The 18,999-nt window shown below is 39.3% G+C and overlaps 2 protein-coding genes across 2 annotated transcripts; both read left to right on the top strand.

The window, feature by feature from the left end:
* The first annotated feature begins 7,681 nt into the window (after positions 1-7,681).
* LOC110888417 lies at positions 7,682-12,136 on the top strand. The gene is made up of 8 exons (XM_022135946.1): positions 7,682-7,754; positions 7,860-8,069; positions 8,162-8,164; positions 8,215-8,469; positions 8,552-8,990; positions 9,075-10,006; positions 10,106-11,323; positions 11,418-12,136. Exons 1-8 carry the CDS (start codon positions 7,682-7,684, stop codon positions 12,134-12,136), a joined length of 3,849 nt encoding a protein of 1,282 aa, XP_021991638.1.
* Positions 12,137-12,186: 50 nt separating this feature from the next.
* LOC110888426 lies at positions 12,187-13,070 on the top strand. Its single transcript, XM_022135952.1, has 3 exons — positions 12,187-12,502; positions 12,601-12,851; positions 12,921-13,070. Exons 1-3 carry the CDS (start codon positions 12,187-12,189, stop codon positions 13,068-13,070), a joined length of 717 nt encoding a protein of 238 aa, XP_021991644.1.
* Positions 13,071-18,999: the final 5,929 nt, after the last annotated feature.

Here is an 18,999-nt window from a genome sequence, read left to right as displayed (position 1 = left end):
CCTAGGAAGACCTTGGATCCACGATATGAAGGCCGCTCCATCAACGTATCACCAATGCATCAAGATCCCTACCCCTTGGGGGGTTGTCAAGATCGACAGTGATCAGCAGGAGGCGAAAGAATGCTACTCATCCTCGATGAAATCCTCAACCAAACCTAGTGCAGCATAGCAATTAAAGACGCGGGCCCAGGATATCGTGGAGGATCCGGAGCAGGATGTGAAGAAAATTATCCTGGACCAGGATAATCCCGATATTTCGGTGCTCGTGGGAACCAATATCCCTCAGGATATTGAAGAACAATTAATTAACTTTTTGAAATGCAGGATGTCAACGTTTGCATGGAAGCATGAGGATATGACAGGTATATCTAAAGACATTATTACTCACAAGCTTGGAATTGACAGGTCATTCAAGCCTATACAACAGAAGAGAAGAAAATTCGCCCCTGAGCGGAATGCAATTATCCAAGAGGAAGTTGAGAGATTATTGAAGTCCAGGATGATCAGAGAAGTTAAGTTCCCGAGGTGGCTAGCAAACGTGGTTGTGGTACAGAAGAAAAATGGGAAATGGAGAGTTTGTGTAGACTACACAGACTTGAACAAAGCTTGTCCTAAAGACCCATTTCCTCTCCCCCACATTGATGCAATGGTAGATGCCACTGCCGGGCATGAAATGCTGACCTTCATGGACGCATCCTCAGGATTTCAACAGATCCAAATGGAGCCTTCTGACCAGGAGGATACTGCCTTTATGACACCAACAGGTATTTATTGTTATACAGCTATGCCTTTTGGTTTGAAAAATGCAGGTGCAACATACCAAAGATTGGTAAACATGATGTTCAAAGACAAACTGGGGGACACCATGGAGGTGTACATTGACGATATGGTGGTAAAATCAAAGAAAGCTCAGGATTAGCTCCAGGATATTAAGGGAGCATTTGATATCCTGGACAAGTATAACATGAAGCTGAACCCTGCTAAGTGCCATTTTGGAGTGGGGGCAGGAAAATTTCTAGGATATATGGTAACCAAAAGAGGAATAGAAGCTAGCCCAGAGCAAATTAAAGCCATCTTGGATATTAAACCGCCCTCAAATATGAAGGATGTTCAACGATTAACAGGGCGAGTGGCAGCATTAAATAGATTTATCTCAAGATCCTCAGAAAAATGCAAAGACTTTTATGATATCCTGAAGAAGAACAAGAAATCTGAATGGGGTGAGAAGCATGAAGCAGCCCTGCAGGATTTGAAGCAGTATCTCTCAACCGCACCTCTATTGATGAAGCCTGAGGATGGTGAACCATTATCCTTGTATCTGGCAGTATCAGGGAATGCAGTAAGTGCAGTACTCGTAAAGGATCACGAAGGTCAGCAGTATCCTGTTTATTATGTTAGCAAAAGTTTATTAGATGCTGAAACTAGGTACTCTCACTTAGAAAAATTAATACTGGCTCTAGTAATGGCATCAACAAAGCTTAGACATTATTTTGAAACACATAGGATTCATGTTAAAACTAATTATCCTGTTAAGAATGTGCTTAGGAAACCAGAAATGTCGGGCAGGATGGCCAAGTGGTCAGTAAAGTTGAGTGCTTATGATTTAGTATATGAACCTAGAAATGCCATAAAGTCTCAGGCTCTAGTTGACTTTGTGGCTGATTTTAGTAGTGACATTCAGGATGAGGTAGACCTAGAAGTTCAACAGTTAGGAGAATCCCCAGGATCCTGGACATTATATACCGATGGTGCATCTAATGTAAGAGGAGTAGGATTAGGAATACTACTAAAATCGCAACAGGGGGACATAATACCCCAGGCTGTTAGATGCGAATTTCCTGCTACTAACAATGAGGCAGAATATGAAGCTTTAATTGCAGGATTAGAATTGGCTAAGAGTATGAATATTAAGAATTTGCAAGTATATGTTGATTCCCTGTTAATTACTAATCATTTTAATGGATCCTATGCAGTCAAGGGTGAGAAACTAATGGAATACCTCGGTATTCTTAAAAAATTAGCAGGATATTTCGATGTTTTTACACTTGAACAGGTACCAAGAGAGGATAACGCCGAAGCAGACGCATTGGAAAACTTGGGATCATCAATCAGGATACCAGAAGGAATCCCAATACCGATATTACATATCCTGTATCCTGCAACGGATCCTCAGCATAAGGAAGTAGCAAGTATCCAAGATCCTGAAGTGGTGTATCCTGGAAAGGATCCTAAATCCTGGACAACCCCAATTATGAGATATCTCAAGGAAGGACATATTCCCGAAGACGAAAATCCTAAGGCATTTAGGATGAAGGTATCACGATTCACTATCATAAATAATATTCTATATAAAAAATCTCTTGCAGGGCCATACTTGAGATGCTTGGAGGATCCTGAAGCCAAAGAAGTACTTCAGGATATACATGAAGGGGATTGTGGTAACCATACCGGGGGCAGGTCATTATTTTCGAAAGTGCTGAGGACAGGTTATTATTGGCCAACAATGAGAAAAGATGCTGCAGAATATGCTCGAAGATGTGATGCATGTCAGAGGCATAGTAACATATTGCATCAACCAGCTGAACCACTATATCCTGTAGCATCCCCTTGGCCGTTCATGAAATGGGGGATGGATATAGTAGGGAAGTTACCAAAAGCTCCGGGAGGAAAAGTCTTTATGCTGGCAATGACGGATTATTTCTCTAAGTGGGTTGAAGCTGAAGCATTTGTGCAAGTTAGTGACCAAGAAGTGGTATCCTTCATAAAGAGGAATATCCTGACCAGGTTTGGAGTACCAGCTGAAATAATTTGTGATAATGGGTCCCAGTTTATAAGCAAAAGGACTACTGACTTTTGCAAAAGTTGGGGAATCAAGATGATAACGTCTACTCCGGTGCATCCTCAAGCGAATGGGCAAGCTGAGTCTTCAAACAAGATAATAGTGAACAACTTAAAGAAGAGACTTGGAGCCAAAAAAGGAAGATGGGCAGAGGAATTACCCTTTGTGTTATGGGCTGACAGGACAACGGTAAAAAATGCAACCGGCCAAACCCCATTCTCCTTAGTATTCGGAGCAGAAGCAGTAATTCCAACGGAAATGGTGATACCTACTGCAAGATCTATCCTACAGAATCCTGAACAGAATCCTGAAGCCTTATGTCAAGATTTGGATACCAGACGAAAGAAGAGACGCAGCAAGGCTAAGGATGGCAGCATATCAACAAAGAATATCCAGAGCATATAACAAGAATATAAGGACTAGGAGATTTCAAGTGGGTGATTGGGTGCTAAGGAAGGCTTTTCAGAATACTACTAATCCTGCCGATGGCAAGTTAGCTCCAAAATGGGAAGGACCATACGAAGTTGAATCAGAAGCAGGGAAAGGAGCATATAGACTCAAGAATATGGAAGGGGATATGCTACCAAGGTCTTGGAATGCTGTACACTTAAAGCTCTATTTCAAGTAAGAATAGAATTTAATTTCTATCTCAGAATGGTATGTATCCTATCTCTTTTAAATATATATGTTTATTATCTTGAACCCGATACTGACTTAGGCATCGGAGGGGTGTTAGCCAAGCTAACACCCACCTTAGTTTACAATTGTTTTGCAGCATATGCTCCAGGATATAGCTCCAGGATGTGTACTCAGGATAACTCAGAAGATTAGAGGATTGGCCCCCTCTCTCACGTTTAAGGGATACTGATCCCTTCACAGGTTTAAAGGTATTCACCTTTCTCCCGAATTGGGTTTAAACACCCCGCCTGGAGCGCAAGTTATTCAGGGATAGTTCAAGGTGGCGGGACCAGTCCATGTAAACGTGGCTGACAATTTCATTACTGTTGGCTATATCCTGAATTCTAAAGGTATATGAGGATTGATCACCCTCTCTCACGAAAGGGTATTTTCATACTCTCTAAGGTTTAAAGGTTTTCACCTTTCTAAGTCTTGGAGTTTATACACTCCCGCCTGTAGCGCATGAAACTCAGGGTTTATCCCCAGTATACTAAGGGTTCATTTCAGGATACCAAGAGTTTTGCCCTGAGGTATGTGGAATTTATTCGAGTCAAAAATATGAATACATTTGTGTTTATATGTTAAGTACAGGGGACATACGTCATACTATTATGAGGATGGATTCGAGTTTATAAGTGTGCACTGGGGACAAGCCTATAATGAGGAATTGAAATTGATTCACTAAGAATCTCTGGTATGATCTTTCCTTTTTATTTAGACAACTAATAGGTTGTATTTTAATCAGAATATTTTTCAGGATATTTACCAGGATACATTTATAATGTGTTCCGAAAAATGTTCAAACAAAACAATTTTCACAAGTGAAATTTATATATCGACGATGACAATGATAAAGCTAAAAAAGGGTTATATTATTAACATGGCAAAAGATTATGCAATTGGCTTCGTCTCAAACCGAGACCCATCCACCAAAAGCATAATTAGTTTCCTAACATATTTACTTAACAAATGAAGGCTTCGTCTTGGAACCCAAGATACCTCTACCTTCACTTGTTAAAAGCGTTCAAAACAAACCATACTAACTGATGACCAAGGGCTTCGTCCTGAAACTCAGGATCCCTCCACCTTTGGCCATCATATTGTCTACGTGCAGGAAATTAAAATTGTTCAACAGACAAGAAAAGTAAATTGTTCGAGACATCAACCATCAAACCTAAAAAAAAAAAGTGGGCTCCGGCCTAGGCATCAATATCCATCATCGCCCACTCAGCTGCCCTCACACAGCGGCATCCTCTCCTGCTTTCCCCGGCTTCTCAGCACCAGCATCCTCTCCAGCATCCTGTCCAGCATCCTCACCAGCATCCGCTCCAGCATCCTTCTTGTCTCCAGCCTGATCCGCCACCTCTGCTGACTTGGAAGATTCACCGGCTTCAGATGGGAGTGGCACAGCCTTGCCTCCGAGCTCCTTCAGCTTGGCTACCCAGGATTCAATTGGCCAGGATGGACAAACAAGACCTGTCTCCTTGGCCTAATAGGCCATCTTGATGCGTGCTTGTAGCAGGGAGACAATAGCGGAAGTCTTGATTCCTTCCCGGAAATTGATCATGGCCTGGTCGTGATCCATTTGCATGGTGGCCAATTTGAGCTCAGCATCCTGGGTGACCTTTTTCAGCTTATCCTCATAGTGCCGGCTCTTTGCCTCGGCAATGGCACCTTGGTCGGCAACAGTGGTTTCGAGCTGCTTAATCCTGGCTTCATGGAGGGCGATAGTACCACATGCATCGTTGTACAAGTGGAGCAAATGCTGGAGGCCCTGTGCATCAATAACAGGTACGAGTTAGAATCTATATATCTATAATGACCAAGATATCCTATCAGGATATCCTGTTAGGATATCCAGGCAGGATATGTGTGCAGGATATATATGCAGGGTATGCGTCAGGATATTACCTTGTTAAGGAAGGATGTCATCGGCTCTAAGGAATCGGTAAAGCTAAGATCGTCATAGGAGAACCCTCCTGAGCTTGGAGCACTGACCTCAAGGCCCTTCCTCTTTTTCGCTGTGGTAGCACGAGTCCTTGGGTTGGCCTTGGGAGCTGGAAGTGGCTTGGAGCTGGTGGTAGTAGGAGCCTCCTTCTTGACTAAGGTTGGAGTTGGATAGCTGTCGAGTTCGTCAAGGTCTAGATAGACTGGAACTTTGCTGGAATCTGCACACAGGGAGTAAAATTCTAAACCTTTCCTAGAGATATCAAATAAAAAACATGTGTCTACAGGATATCTTGCAGGATCCTTACCAGACATGGTTGCGCTTGAAAGAGGGCTTGGAGTTGCTGGAGATGGGTTGAAACTTCTCTCTGCTTCCGGAAGGAGCCTGATAGCGTCTATTCTTTTTTGAGAATCTGCAAGGGGAGGTGCTAGCTTCCTAAAATCAGCTGTACAAGAAAACGACAAAGTCTGTTCAGGATATAAAGCAGGATAACAAGCAGGATCATCTTTAAACCCTAAATCCTACCCTTCTTCAACCAATGCACCGGATAATCCGCTCCACCAGGGATTGAATCTCTTTTTACGAAAAAGAATTTGGATTTCCATTCCTCTTCATTCCTGGTGGCTCGGAGGATTAGTGGGTCACTGGAAGTAGAATAAAACAAGAATCGACAAGAACCGTGGCACCTAAGTCGGTATGCTAATGGGAGATCATGAACAGAAAGATCAGGGATATGATTGTTCTTGATTTGATCAAGAACGGACAAGACTCGCCAAAGCATTGGCATTGTTTGACTAAAACAAATTTTTGTGACGTCAAAGAACTCGGTGATAAATTCAGAAAAAGGAAATTGTAGCCCTAGAGTAAAGGGGAAAGCATTGAAACACAACCACTCGTCGGAAACCATGTCTGATCGGATTTCCCGATCAAACGGCCGGAACACTGTCCCTTTTGGGAAAATGCCAGAGGTTTTTAGGGCCGATAAGTGTGCACCATCGAAGGTGCAAATTTCTTTCTCCAGATCCTGGAGAATATTTTGGTGGATGAACGTGGGAGCGGAGTCGCCGGAACTAGACCTGGTCTGCCTTGTCATATTGTGGCCGGAATATTAGAGAGAATGAGAAAAGAAGTTGAGAGAGAAGTCTTTACCTTTTTCTCTTTGGTAAAAGCTAAATGGGGATATACATGAGAAGATATAGGGAGCAATGAGTAAATATAGGCTGATTGGTTACAAGTAGTCACATCATGGGTCTTATCACTTAATTGCCTCGTTCTTCGGGAAAAAAATATAACCGTTAGTGGCCAGGATACTTAACGGTAACATTTTTTGGGGACAATTGTTATGGGTGAAATTCTGAGCCCATATCCTGGAAAATATCTTGATATATATCTTGTTTATTGTATCTGTTTACATCCGGGATGCTGACTCAGGATATTGGTAACATCCTGAATGGTATCCTCAGGATTACTAACGGATTAAATGCAGGTACGTGGGTTAGAAGCTAGCAACGTTCATGAAGACCTTTTCTACTGAAGACTCGGTCCAAGTCGTTCACAAGAAGCCGTTGAAGCCGCATTACTCGGTCTACAACGTTCACATTGGAATATTCGGAGCATCCCATGTTTATAGGAATTTTAGTTTGTAATTCGTTACTATAAATAGTTGGTATATCAGATCAACTAGGACATCACAATCACACTCTCTACACTCTCAACACTTGCTCTCTCGCAACTTTCACAAAATTCATTGTAACACTTAGCGATCTGATCTATATCCTGCACTGTATCCTGAAGTTTAAAGCAATAAGAAGAACTAGGCAGCTGCGATTGTCAGCTCCCGAGGTTTTATGCCGGCGATCTAGATTGGTCAAGGGCTTTCCTCGTACATCTCGTGTCATTTACTTTACTTTTTTGCTCATTGTTTGATCGTAGATACAGCTCAATATCCTGAGCCGTATCCTGAACACTGTTTTTCCAAAGAACCTAACAAGCATATTTTCAACACACTGTTTAGCACACTACCTCACTTAACTAATTTGATCACTTAATTGCTTCGGTAATTTTTGACCAAAACAGTGATAAAGAAAACTCATGTCACGTATCTAATGTTACAAATCAGATAGATATGACAATCCCTTATCAGAGCAGTGTAGATGCTACGCTATCTTCATATACTAATAGTAAGTGTAAATAAATTATTTAAACCACTAATAACTATGGGTATTTTTAATAATCCAATTATAGATATAGGTGATTTTGACAGAATTCCTCTTTCAGCCATTTCTACTGGTATGAATTTCTATGTGTGTTAATGAAAAATCATTTTATATGTTAACTTCCTTTTTTAAATGAGTAGTAATTTATTTATTTATCTATTTGTTGGAGATTATTCAGTTATTGATAGTGGACAAAGACGAAGTATCCGAAAAGCAATAATTGACAAAAAGAAGGGAAAGAAAAAAACTTGTACTACAAACGTTGATGTCGGCATACGTGGGAAAGAAAACGTATCTCAAGTCTCTAATGTTACATATAATATAAATACGACAATCCCGTTACATGGAACTCTGAATGGTATGCCTGCTTTACTTGATACAAACTTATGTACATGATACTTTTTAATAATTTATATTAGGTTGTACACGTAATACTAATACTGTATAGTTTAAGTTTTAATTATTTTTTGTTGAATGTAGCCAGTTAGTAATTAGGATATAATTTTTAATATCCTTTTTAATGTATTCTCCAGGTAATGATAATTTGCAAAACAACGATGTTTCCGTATGTACCCCTGGCGTATATTCGATTAACTCAAATATCTTGACGTATACCAATTCGACTTCAACATCAAACAGAACATCACTTACTAAGTTGTCAGCCGGAAAGCGCAAACTGAAGCACAAGTCACGTGATTTATCCCCAGTAGTTATGCAAAGCTTGGAATCGGGTGATCCTAGCAATGCTGAAATTTTTGTTCCAGATCCTTATAAAGGAATTTCAAATGGTATATTTTTGTTATTATTTAATACTCACTGTAAATTACAAATACTTAATAATTTTGTTAATCTATTTTTAAATTTATACAGATTACGTCGATCATGGTGATCAAGTTCTAATATGTGATATTTGTCATGCCAAGTTATGGACTTCCGAAGGTGGAAAAGGTCGATTGACATTGGGCAAGTTATGTTATGGTTTATGTTGTGGATATGGGAAAGTTGAGTTACCAAATTTAAAGGAGGCAAATCCGTCGTATCAAAATTTGTTCCACATGTCAGATCAAAGAAGCAAGTTCTTCTTAAAGAATATCCGACGATATAATTGTATGTTCTCTTTTACATCAATGGGTGGAAAGGTTGATTCGAAAATAAACAAGGGAAATGCTCCATTCATATATCGAATTGGTGGTCAAAATTTTCATAGCTTAGGTAGTCTAAAACCAGCTAATGGCAAGCAAGCTAAGTTTTCTCAACTATACATATACGATACTGAGAACGAGGTATATAACAGACAAAGTGTATTGGGGTAAGTTAATTCTGTAAATTGCTTTTTTTCGGTTATTACATTTATATAAATATAGTTAATTTATTATTTTGACTTTCATAACAGGCAACATGTAACTTTACATGAACAGGAGTTGGACGTCGAAATAATTGAATACCTTAAAGATTTTTTAGATTCCCATAATGAGTTGGTTAAATCTTACAGAATGGTACGAAACCATTTTCAACAAAATCCTGGAGCAAACCTTAAGCTCCGACTTATTTACAACAGAGACAAAGATGGAAGAACTTATAATCTGCCATCCTCGACTGAAGTAGCTGCTTTGATTGTCGACGATTTAGATGCTTCTGTTGATCGTCGTGACATTGTTGTTGAAACTCAAGCTGGTATGCTTAAACGTATTAGTGAGTTACACCCATCCTACCTTGCTCTCCAATATCCTATTTTTTTCCCGTTTGGTGATGATGGATATAGAATTGATATTCCTCATAGGGATGGTGTAACAACCAAGAAAAAAATACGACCAAAATGCACAATGCGTGAATTCTTTGCATATCGAATACAGGATCGCATTAGTGGTTATTCTTTGGTTTTAAACGGAAGAAGACTGTTCCAACAGTTTTTGGTTGACACTTACACTATGGTTGAAAGTGAAAGGTTAAATTTCATACGTGGTAAGCATAAGAATCTACGATCCGAGACATTTGAAAAGTTACAAAAGTATAAGCACACAGGTCAAGAAAATTTATCGAACACCGGTCAAAAGGTAATTCTGCCTTCTTCCTTTACTGGAGGGGCTCGGTTCATGCAACAAAACTACCTTGATGCTATGGCTTTATGTAAATGGTTTGGATACCCAGATTTTTTCATAACCATTACATGCAATCCTAAATGGCCTGAAATTTCAAGATTTCTTAAAGATACTTCAATTAAACAAGAAGACAGACCAGATATACTATGTCGATTGTTCAAGATGAAGTTGGATTCAATGATTAAAGATTTAAAGGATAACAATTTTTTTGGTGAAATAAACGCAGGTGTGTATTTTATGTTATATTTTTTTTAGAATATCTTATTAATTGCACATAAATTAGATATCTGTAATTGCTAACACATACACTTTTCAACTTATGCAGTTGTTTATACCGTTGAATTTCAAAAACGTGGCCTACCTCATGCACACATTTGTTTATTCATGAAAGTGGATCATAAACTTCCCACCGTAGATCACATAGATCCTTTTATTTCAGCTGAAATTCTAGACAAATCCGAAGATCCGCAGTTATACTCACTTGTGTCTGAGTATATGATTCACGGTCCTTGTGGGAATGCTAACTTGAGCTGTCCTTGCATGGTTGACAAAAGATGTTCTAAACGATTTCCTAAAAAGTTTTCTGCTCAAACTATTATTGACTCAAGTGGTTTTCCGGTTTATCGAAGAAGAGATTGTGGCATTACTGTTATAAAGAAAGGTGTTCAACTTGACAATCGAAGTGTTGTACCGTATAACAAAAGTCTTTTAAGACGATACCAAGCTCATATTAACGTTGAATGGTGTAACCAAGCAGGCTCCATAAAGTACCTTTTCAAGTACATTAACAAAGGTCCTGACCGGGCTACCGCCGTTGTGTTTTGCGAAGCAGAAGGGACTAGCATTCAGAAACCAAAAGACGAAATAAAAGAGTACTACGATTGTAGATACATATCTGCTTGTGAAGCTTCTTGGAGAATTTTCTCCAACGAAGTGCATTATAGATATCCTGCTGTAATGAGGCTTCCTTTTCATTTACCTGGTCAGCATAATGTTGTATATGGTGCAGATGATGATATTGAAGATGTCTTGAGCAAACCATCTGTTGCTTCTTCGATGTTTTTGAAATGGTTTGAATTAAATCAACGTGATGACGAAGCATGTAAATTGACCTATGTCGAGTTCCCACAAAAGTATGTTTGGAATGTAAAAGATAGACGCTGGCAAATACGAAAAAGGTATCAAACTGTTGGTAGAATTCATTCCGTTTCAATTGCTTCTGGTGAACCTTATTATTTAAGGATTCTACTAAACAAAGTCAGGGGTCCCAAATCATTCGAAGATATTCGAACAGTTAATGGAGAGTTATTCCCCACTTTTAAAGACGCATGCTATGCAATGGGTCTTCTAGATGATGACAACGAATATGTTGAAGCAATTAAAGAAGCAAGTTTTGATGGTCATTGTCGGTATTTAAGAGCATTATTTGCCACAATGCTGTTAACAAATACTATAACAAGACCTGAATTTGTTTGGGATAAAACGTGGCATTTATTAGGAGACGATATTTTGTACAGACGTCGGAAAGAGACACATATCCCTGGTAAATGAGTTATTTTATTTTGTCACCTATATGTTTTACATTATTATATATAATTTTTTCTAATTTTTCCAAATTTTTTTTTTGCTTTTTCTAGATTTAACGCTTCCTGAAGATCAACTGAAGAATCAGATTTTGTTTGAAATTGAGAATTATTTAATTTCCAATGGTTCATCTTTAAGTAAGTTTACTACAATGCCTTATCCTGATCATCACTCTTTACGTCAAATTACCAACCGTCTAATCAACGATGAATTATCCCAAGACACAAATCAGTTGCAAACTGAGTTTTGTCGAATGAAAGAATATCTAACTGAAGAGCAGTCGAAGGTTTTTAATGAGATTATGCATGCAATCAATAGCCAAAATGGAGGGTTGTTTTTTGTATATGGTTATGGTGGAACTGGGAAGACTTTTTTGTGGAAGCCATTGGCTTCTGCAATTAGATCTAAAGGACAGATTGTGTTGAATGTTGCTTCGAGTGGTATTGCTTCGTTATTGCTATCTAAAGGAAGGACGGCACATTCTAGGTTTAAAATCCCCATTAACTTGACAGAAGACTCCATGTGCCACATTAAGCCAAACGACGATGTTGCTGACCTACTAAAAGAGGCAAAGTTGATTATATGGGACGAAGCCCCTATGGTCCACAAGCATGCTTTTGAGGCACTAGATAAAACAATGAAAGACGTTCTATGGGTCACCAGTCTGAACAACCATTTGGCGGTAAAGTTATTGTTTTTGGTGGGGACTTTAGACAAATCCTCCCGGTCATTCCTAATGGTACTAGACAACAAACTGTCAATGCATCTTTGAGTTCTTCATATATATGGTCAGAATGTAAGGTGTTAAAATTAACAAAAAACATGAGGTTGACAGTTGGAGCTCAAACATCTAACGTTGAGTCTATTGAGAAATTTACAAGATGGCTACTTGATATTGGTGAAGGAAACGTTGGTTCAGAAAATGATGGTGAAGCACTTATAGAGATACCGGATGACTTAGCAATCACTGATTTGGACGATCCAATACAAAGTTTAATCGACTTTGTGTATCCTTCAATTTTAGAAAATTACAAAAAATCTGGATTCTTTTCTGAGAGAGCTATTTTAGCACCAAAAAATGAAGTTGTTCATGAAATTAATGATCGTTTACTTTCGTTATTTCCGGTGAAGAAAAAGAGTATTTGAGCTCTGACAGTATCTGTCAAACTGAGCAAGTACTTGATTCTTTCCAACAAGATTTGTATTCGGCTGATAATTTGAATGCTCTCAAAATAGCCGGTTTACCTAATCATAAGTTGGTTCTTAAAGTTGGTGTTCCGGTAATGCTTCTTCGAAACATTGATCAACAAAGTGGTCTATGTAATGGAACTAGACTTCAAATAACCTTTCTCGGTAAACGAGTTATTGAAGCTGAAGTAATATCAGGTGGGAATATTGGTACTAGAGTTTATATTCCTAGGATTTCAATGATTCCTTCTGACAAGAAGATACCGTTTCAGTTTCAAAGAAGGCAATTTCCGTTATCAGTATGTTTTGCTATGACAATTAACAAAAGTCAAGGGTAGTCTTTATCAAGAGTTGGGCTATATTTAAAGGATCCAGTTTTTAGTCATGGCCAGTTGTACGTTGCTTTATCGAGAGTGAAGACAAGAGAAGGTGTCAAAATTTTAGCGTACGATGCTGATGGTAAACCTTCGAAGCAGACATCAAATGTTGTTTACAAGGAGATATTTGGTAACTTGTGATGTAATTTTAATTACATTTTTTTAATATAGTAGATATTTGGTAGCATGTGATTTAATTGAATCAATGTATGTATATCCTCTTCAATTTTATTTAACCATCCCGACAAATAATAATAAATAATTAATAATATCCTAAAAATAAATCAACCCGTGGTTACCACGGCTGATAACCTAGTGTTTTATATATAACTTGCTGCTTGTTTGTTTGATTTGTTTCTTGAATTGCATGTGGCAAGTAAATTAAATAAATGATTGGATAAATTGAAAGTCAGTTGTCTAATTGTGATTCTATCAAAACGCGATAGCACAAAACACATCTATAACGTCCAGTTCTTTTTTTTGGGTGGGGGCGGGGTGGTGAATATCTGTTTCAGATGTATTGTGTAGGATTAGGATCAAATACAAAGGATTCTAATTGTAAGAAGTGTAAGAAGGATTTATAGAGTGACAAGTGTCCAATAACCTAAAAAAACCCACTACACAAAAAAACCCCACTACAAAAAAAAAAAAAAAAAAACCTTAAACATCCACCACCACCAAAAACCTAAACCCCCCCCTCCCCCCACATCACCCACCCTAAAATTTTTTTTTTTTTTTTTTGCCGAGGGGGTGGGGGTGGGGGTTTAGGTTTTTTGGTGGGGGTGGGTGTTTAGTTTTTTTTAGTTTTTTTTTTAGGTTTTTTTTTTTTTGGGGGGGGGGGTTAGGTTTTTTTTTAGGTTTTTGGGGGGTGGGGGTGGGGGGGGGTTTAGGTTTTTGGGGGTTTTTTTGTGAGGTATAGTTTTTTTTTTTGTTTTTTTTTGCCGGGTGGGGGGTGGGGGTTTAGGTTTTGGGGGGGGGGGGTTAGGTTTTTGGGTGGTGGTGGGGTGGGGTGGGGGTGGGTGTTTAGGTTTTTTGGTGGTGATGTAGTGAGTTTAGTGTTAGGTCATTGGACACTTGTCACTCTATAAATCCTTCTTACACTTCTTACAATTAGAAGCCTTTGTAGAATAACTTGACCCGTATTGTGTAATATAAAGTTCATAATTTAAAAATATTGAGTTTATTAGCTTATTAACATTTCAACTTCAGGTCGGTTTTCATCAACAGAAAAAACGAGTGCCAACAAATAAGAAAACTAATTTAAGTACTATACAATATATCACGGGACGACTGATAAACTAACGGATTGGTTTGATTAGTTTTGAGCTTATGGTTGTGCTTTTGTTGGCTTCGCACAGTTCGGTTTGCTTACGTCCTTTTAAAACTCTTTAAATCGCCATGACCCTTTTTAAAGTACCTTAACCGAAAATTTAGATTTTAGTTATGACCCAAATGAATTAAACCTTCTCATGCACACCCTTAGAATTACTAACAAGTGTTGTGTTTTCCGTTGCATCACGAATTTAGTTTTGGTTATGGCTCAAAACCGAACCGTCCCGTACATAGCCCTAAACACACCAATCTAAGTGATATGTTTCCCGCCGCATCGCGCGGGTAAATGACTAGTCTTTAATAAATCAAATAAGTGGCTCAGACTGTCACCAAGAAAGGGTGTACGGGGTTGTCGGTGTGTCACGCGGTTTTAGTACTAAGTGTTCAATTTTAGACCATTTTTCGCTTGATTTCAAAATTTTTCAAAAGTTTAAAAAATTCCCCCCATCCCCATAGTTGGGATACATTGACCCCAATGTATGGTTTTGGAAGGGAAAGATCGCTATAAAACATACCAACATCAAATTTTGCTTCTCCACTCAAACCACAAATCTGTTTTTGTTTTTTTTTTCTTTTTTATATTCAAACTACTAAAAATCACCAAAACTTTCACAACCCGAAAACATCAACATCAAAACACCACCCTAACCACCCAACTATAAACATAACCCACAAATATATACAAAAATGTACGATAGGATAAAGCACAACCTGATCAATAGTAACGCGGCTGAGGAAGTGCAAAGATAGACGTCATCATCTTTAAAAACTTTCCGAATCCAAATGGACCGGTACCACTACTACCTTTACCTCCTCCTTCTTCGGCTTGCTGACTTGGCAATTGCCTCCCCTCGCTTTGATGTGGATCCACCCACATGGAATGGTGTAAATGTGGGGTGGGATAAGACACACTACCGTCATATGGTGGTAGCATTGAATAATCCACAATCGGGGGATCTGCTACAACTGGTCGGCCCGCATGCCAATCATCATGCATATGCCGGTTTCGTTCATCGAGATACCGATTGTTCATACCCTGTTCGAAGGCATAAGCATTGGTTTTGTTCCATTGTTCCTAGCGGTCATAGTTCTGTTTCATCAACCTATCCATGCTTGCATGATTGAAAATGCTTTGGGTCGATTCTTCCCAATCCGTATACGTCGGAGGTCGTGCATTTCCTATCACTTCTTGCATTGTACCATAGTGAGCCCAGTTCGGATCCATTTGTCTTTGAGTATAATCGAACACACTAGGCCTACCACGTCTCCTTCCGCCTCGGGTTGAACCCCCTTGTTTCCACTCCATTGCCTCAGCATCCGGTTCATCGGCGTAGTCGTCATCCTCACTTTAGGGATCATCGGAACTCTCGGGCCCATCTGCCTCGCCCGGATTTAATTCCCGTGCATCCACTTTCAACTCTCTCCATCGTTGACCTTCGCATTTCAACTTGTGGTACCGCTCCGATTCCTGATATTTCCACCCCATACCCAACTTTTTCAGATCAAAAGGCTTATGCCTTTTCATACACCCTTATCATCTAACCCAATAGCTCCATACATCATTAACAATGTCGTGATTAATCTACATTGGGGAATGATTCTCCGTCCCACTTTGTTTCGGCATATCCAAATGTTATTGAGTACCAAGAAACGGGGTGGAAACAGCGGTGCCCCGTGAAGTAGTGTGTAAAGAATGGGCACCTCAGGATATCAGAATTCCACCTTGTCACCATTTCGTGGGTTGCACACACATATCATCAACAGCAATTTCGCTTCAATTATTAAATTCCTCCTATATAGGGTGCCACTCCATGTACCAGGTAAAAATAAAGCCTCCAACATAGAATTCCAACGGGGGTGGGCTTCAGGCTTATGGTACAAATCGTCAAGACTTGGGAACATGTACTATCTTGCTGCATTGCTATCAAACTTCACCAACCTCCTCAAACTCTCAAAAGACATCTCCATATCAACATTGTTCATTGTCCCAGTTAACTTCATCTGTTGCGGCTCGTTATACTTGGGAGATCTAAGAGTGGCCATCCACTTTTGTATTTCCTGTTTGAACAAATTTTTGTTATCACGGTCGTAACAATTAAATGCAACCTCCCAACCCAAAGTTTTGAACCGATCTACGACATTAAATGGCCCAAAGTCAGCTTCTCTAACCTCCTTCTCGCAGATGAACGCCGCAACCCTATCCTTTAACTTGTTCATTTGCTCGTGGAACAAAATCGGCTGCCAATACTCCGGCTGATCATCTAATGGACCAGAATCCCATCTTGGTTTGGGACTAACATCCACTTGTTGTTGTTGTTGTTCTTCTTCATTCACATCAGCATGTAGGACTAATCTTCTTTTTCGTGGTAGGTTCTCAAGTTAACTTGAAGACCCCACCAGTTCTTTTCCCTTTCTACCCATATCCTGAAAAGAACACATGAACAAACAACAAACAACCACTATCAGTATTCTCATCCCCCTAACAATATCCCCACACTTGGGCATGATGTCTCCTACCTTGGTGAGATTTTCCCAAAAAATCAGATTTTTAACAAGTTATCTCACATCTAACAACCATAGTTCCTTGTAAATTAACAAGTTCATATCATCAAACTCATAAAAGCATGTGTGTGTAAGAACATATATCAACAACAACTTACAATTCCATAATGCACTAAGAAAAAGGGTGAGAAATTTGCATACCTTAAGTTTATTGAAGGTGAGAACACAAAGAACTCCCAAGAAAACCAAGAATCCCACAATAACCCTAAAATTTTCAGACTTAAGAACTCAAAATTGACTGCTAATACGTGGTTTTCTCCCAATTCCACGACCAAAATCAGAATGCTTGCGAATTTTTAATCAAAATTGACCCAAGAATCACAAGTTTTCGTTAAATATTGAAGGATTAATGGAGGTTGGAAGTTAGGAGCTTTATGGTTCTTATGATAGTGAAAGAAAGAGAAAGGAGATGAGAATATGTGGATGGGGACTTGCAGAATTCGTGTGGCTAGGGTGTTGTTACGTTATTATATTACTAAACTTGCCGACAGCGACCCTTCAGGTAGCCAGAGGCTACCGTAAGCTACGCTGGGCAGCGTAAGCTACTGTAGCTTCTGGATCAAAATTCACACCATAAGGAAAGGTTTTGAGCGTAATGGTTTTATTTGCCCCAGGCCCACCGTAAATTACGGGATCACCCTAAGGTACGGTGGCTTCTGGGCAAAAATACTTGGCCATTTTTTCAAGTTTTGATGTTTTTTTTAGATTTTGTAATTTTTATGGTATATAAATTTTATCAAAAACTGGGAAATTACCCTACCCCCCATGAAAAAAACTCGTGTTGTCCTCAACACCGTGTTAAAGTAAATTCTCAAGAATTTTCCCACACTTGTTTCAAACACATTTCTAGACGAGTACGACAATTGCTTAAAAACAATGAAACTAAACTACACTAAACGAGATATTTACACTACCAAACCTGGGCCTCTCAAGTTTCTTCTTCATCCAATGGGCGTAGAATGTAACCCACTTTGTCAAGCTCGAGATTGTTGATGTCGTTTCCCTCTAAGTACGGTTTGAGCCGATGACCGTTCACCACTTGCTTCGTTTGAGTGTGAACATCTTCAATCTCTATATCACCAAATTGACCCACTCTTGTGATCACGTAGGGCCCCCATCCATTTACTTTTCAATTTCCCACAAAAAACTTCAACCTATAGTTGTACAACCACACCTTTTGACCAACTTCAAAAGTTCGTTTACGTAACTTTGCATCATGAACCTTTTTATGTTTGTCTTTATATGTGGATGCACATTCATATGCCTCATCTCTAATCTCTTCAACCTCACTCAATTGAAGCTTCTGTATCTTCCCTGCTTCATTATAATCCGCGTTAGGTGACAGCCCATCCTATATACCAACCGATAAGGGGTTGTACAAATTGGAGTTTTATAGACCGTTTGGTATGCCCATACCGTGTCGTCCAACTTGCTCGACCAATCTTTTCAATCCACCCGCACCGTTTTCATCAAAATCTCTTTAATTTGTCGGTTGGACACTTCAACTTGTCCAGTAGTTTGCGGGTGATATGGAGTAGCGATTCGGTGGTTCACGTTGTAGCGTTTCAACAACTTCCCAAAGTTAAAGCTTTTAAAGTGTGAACCACCATCACTAATTATGACCGTTGGAATCCCAAAACGAGCAAAGATATTTGATTGCACAAGCTTACAAAGCACCGAATGATCATTAGTTCTTATAGCTGTGTCTTCAATCCACTTTGAGACATAATCCACTGCAAACAATATGTATAAAAACCCATTCGAGCTTGGAAAATGACCATAAAGTCTATGCCCCATACATCAAAAACCTCAACTACCAAAATGGGTTGTAAGGGCATTTCACCCCTTTTCGAAATACTACCCACTTTTTGGCAATTTAGGCAATTATGGGCATACCCACACTCATCTTTAAACATTGTAGGCCAATAAAACTCACATTTAAGCACTCAATATCTCCAACATTTCCGTCTCAGGAATGCACCTCCGAATCACTTGATCTGGTCCAATCTTAAAAAGGTCCGGTTCATCCCATATGTATTACTTTACTTGGACCATAAATTGTTGCTTTCTCTTCTTGGTCCAATGACTCGGAATTGCACCCGTGGCTACATAATTAACATAGTGAGCATACCATGGTGCGGTCGACACGGCTAATAGTTGTTCATCGGGGAACCGT

Source organism: Helianthus annuus, chromosome 2 (genome assembly GCF_002127325.2).
Source record: "Helianthus annuus cultivar XRQ/B chromosome 2, HanXRQr2.0-SUNRISE, whole genome shotgun sequence".
In the NCBI taxonomy this organism is placed as follows: Eukaryota; Viridiplantae; Streptophyta; class Magnoliopsida; order Asterales; family Asteraceae; genus Helianthus; species Helianthus annuus.
The sequence above is the reverse complement of the archived record's forward strand: the minus strand, read 5'-3'. Positions and strand labels throughout refer to the sequence as shown.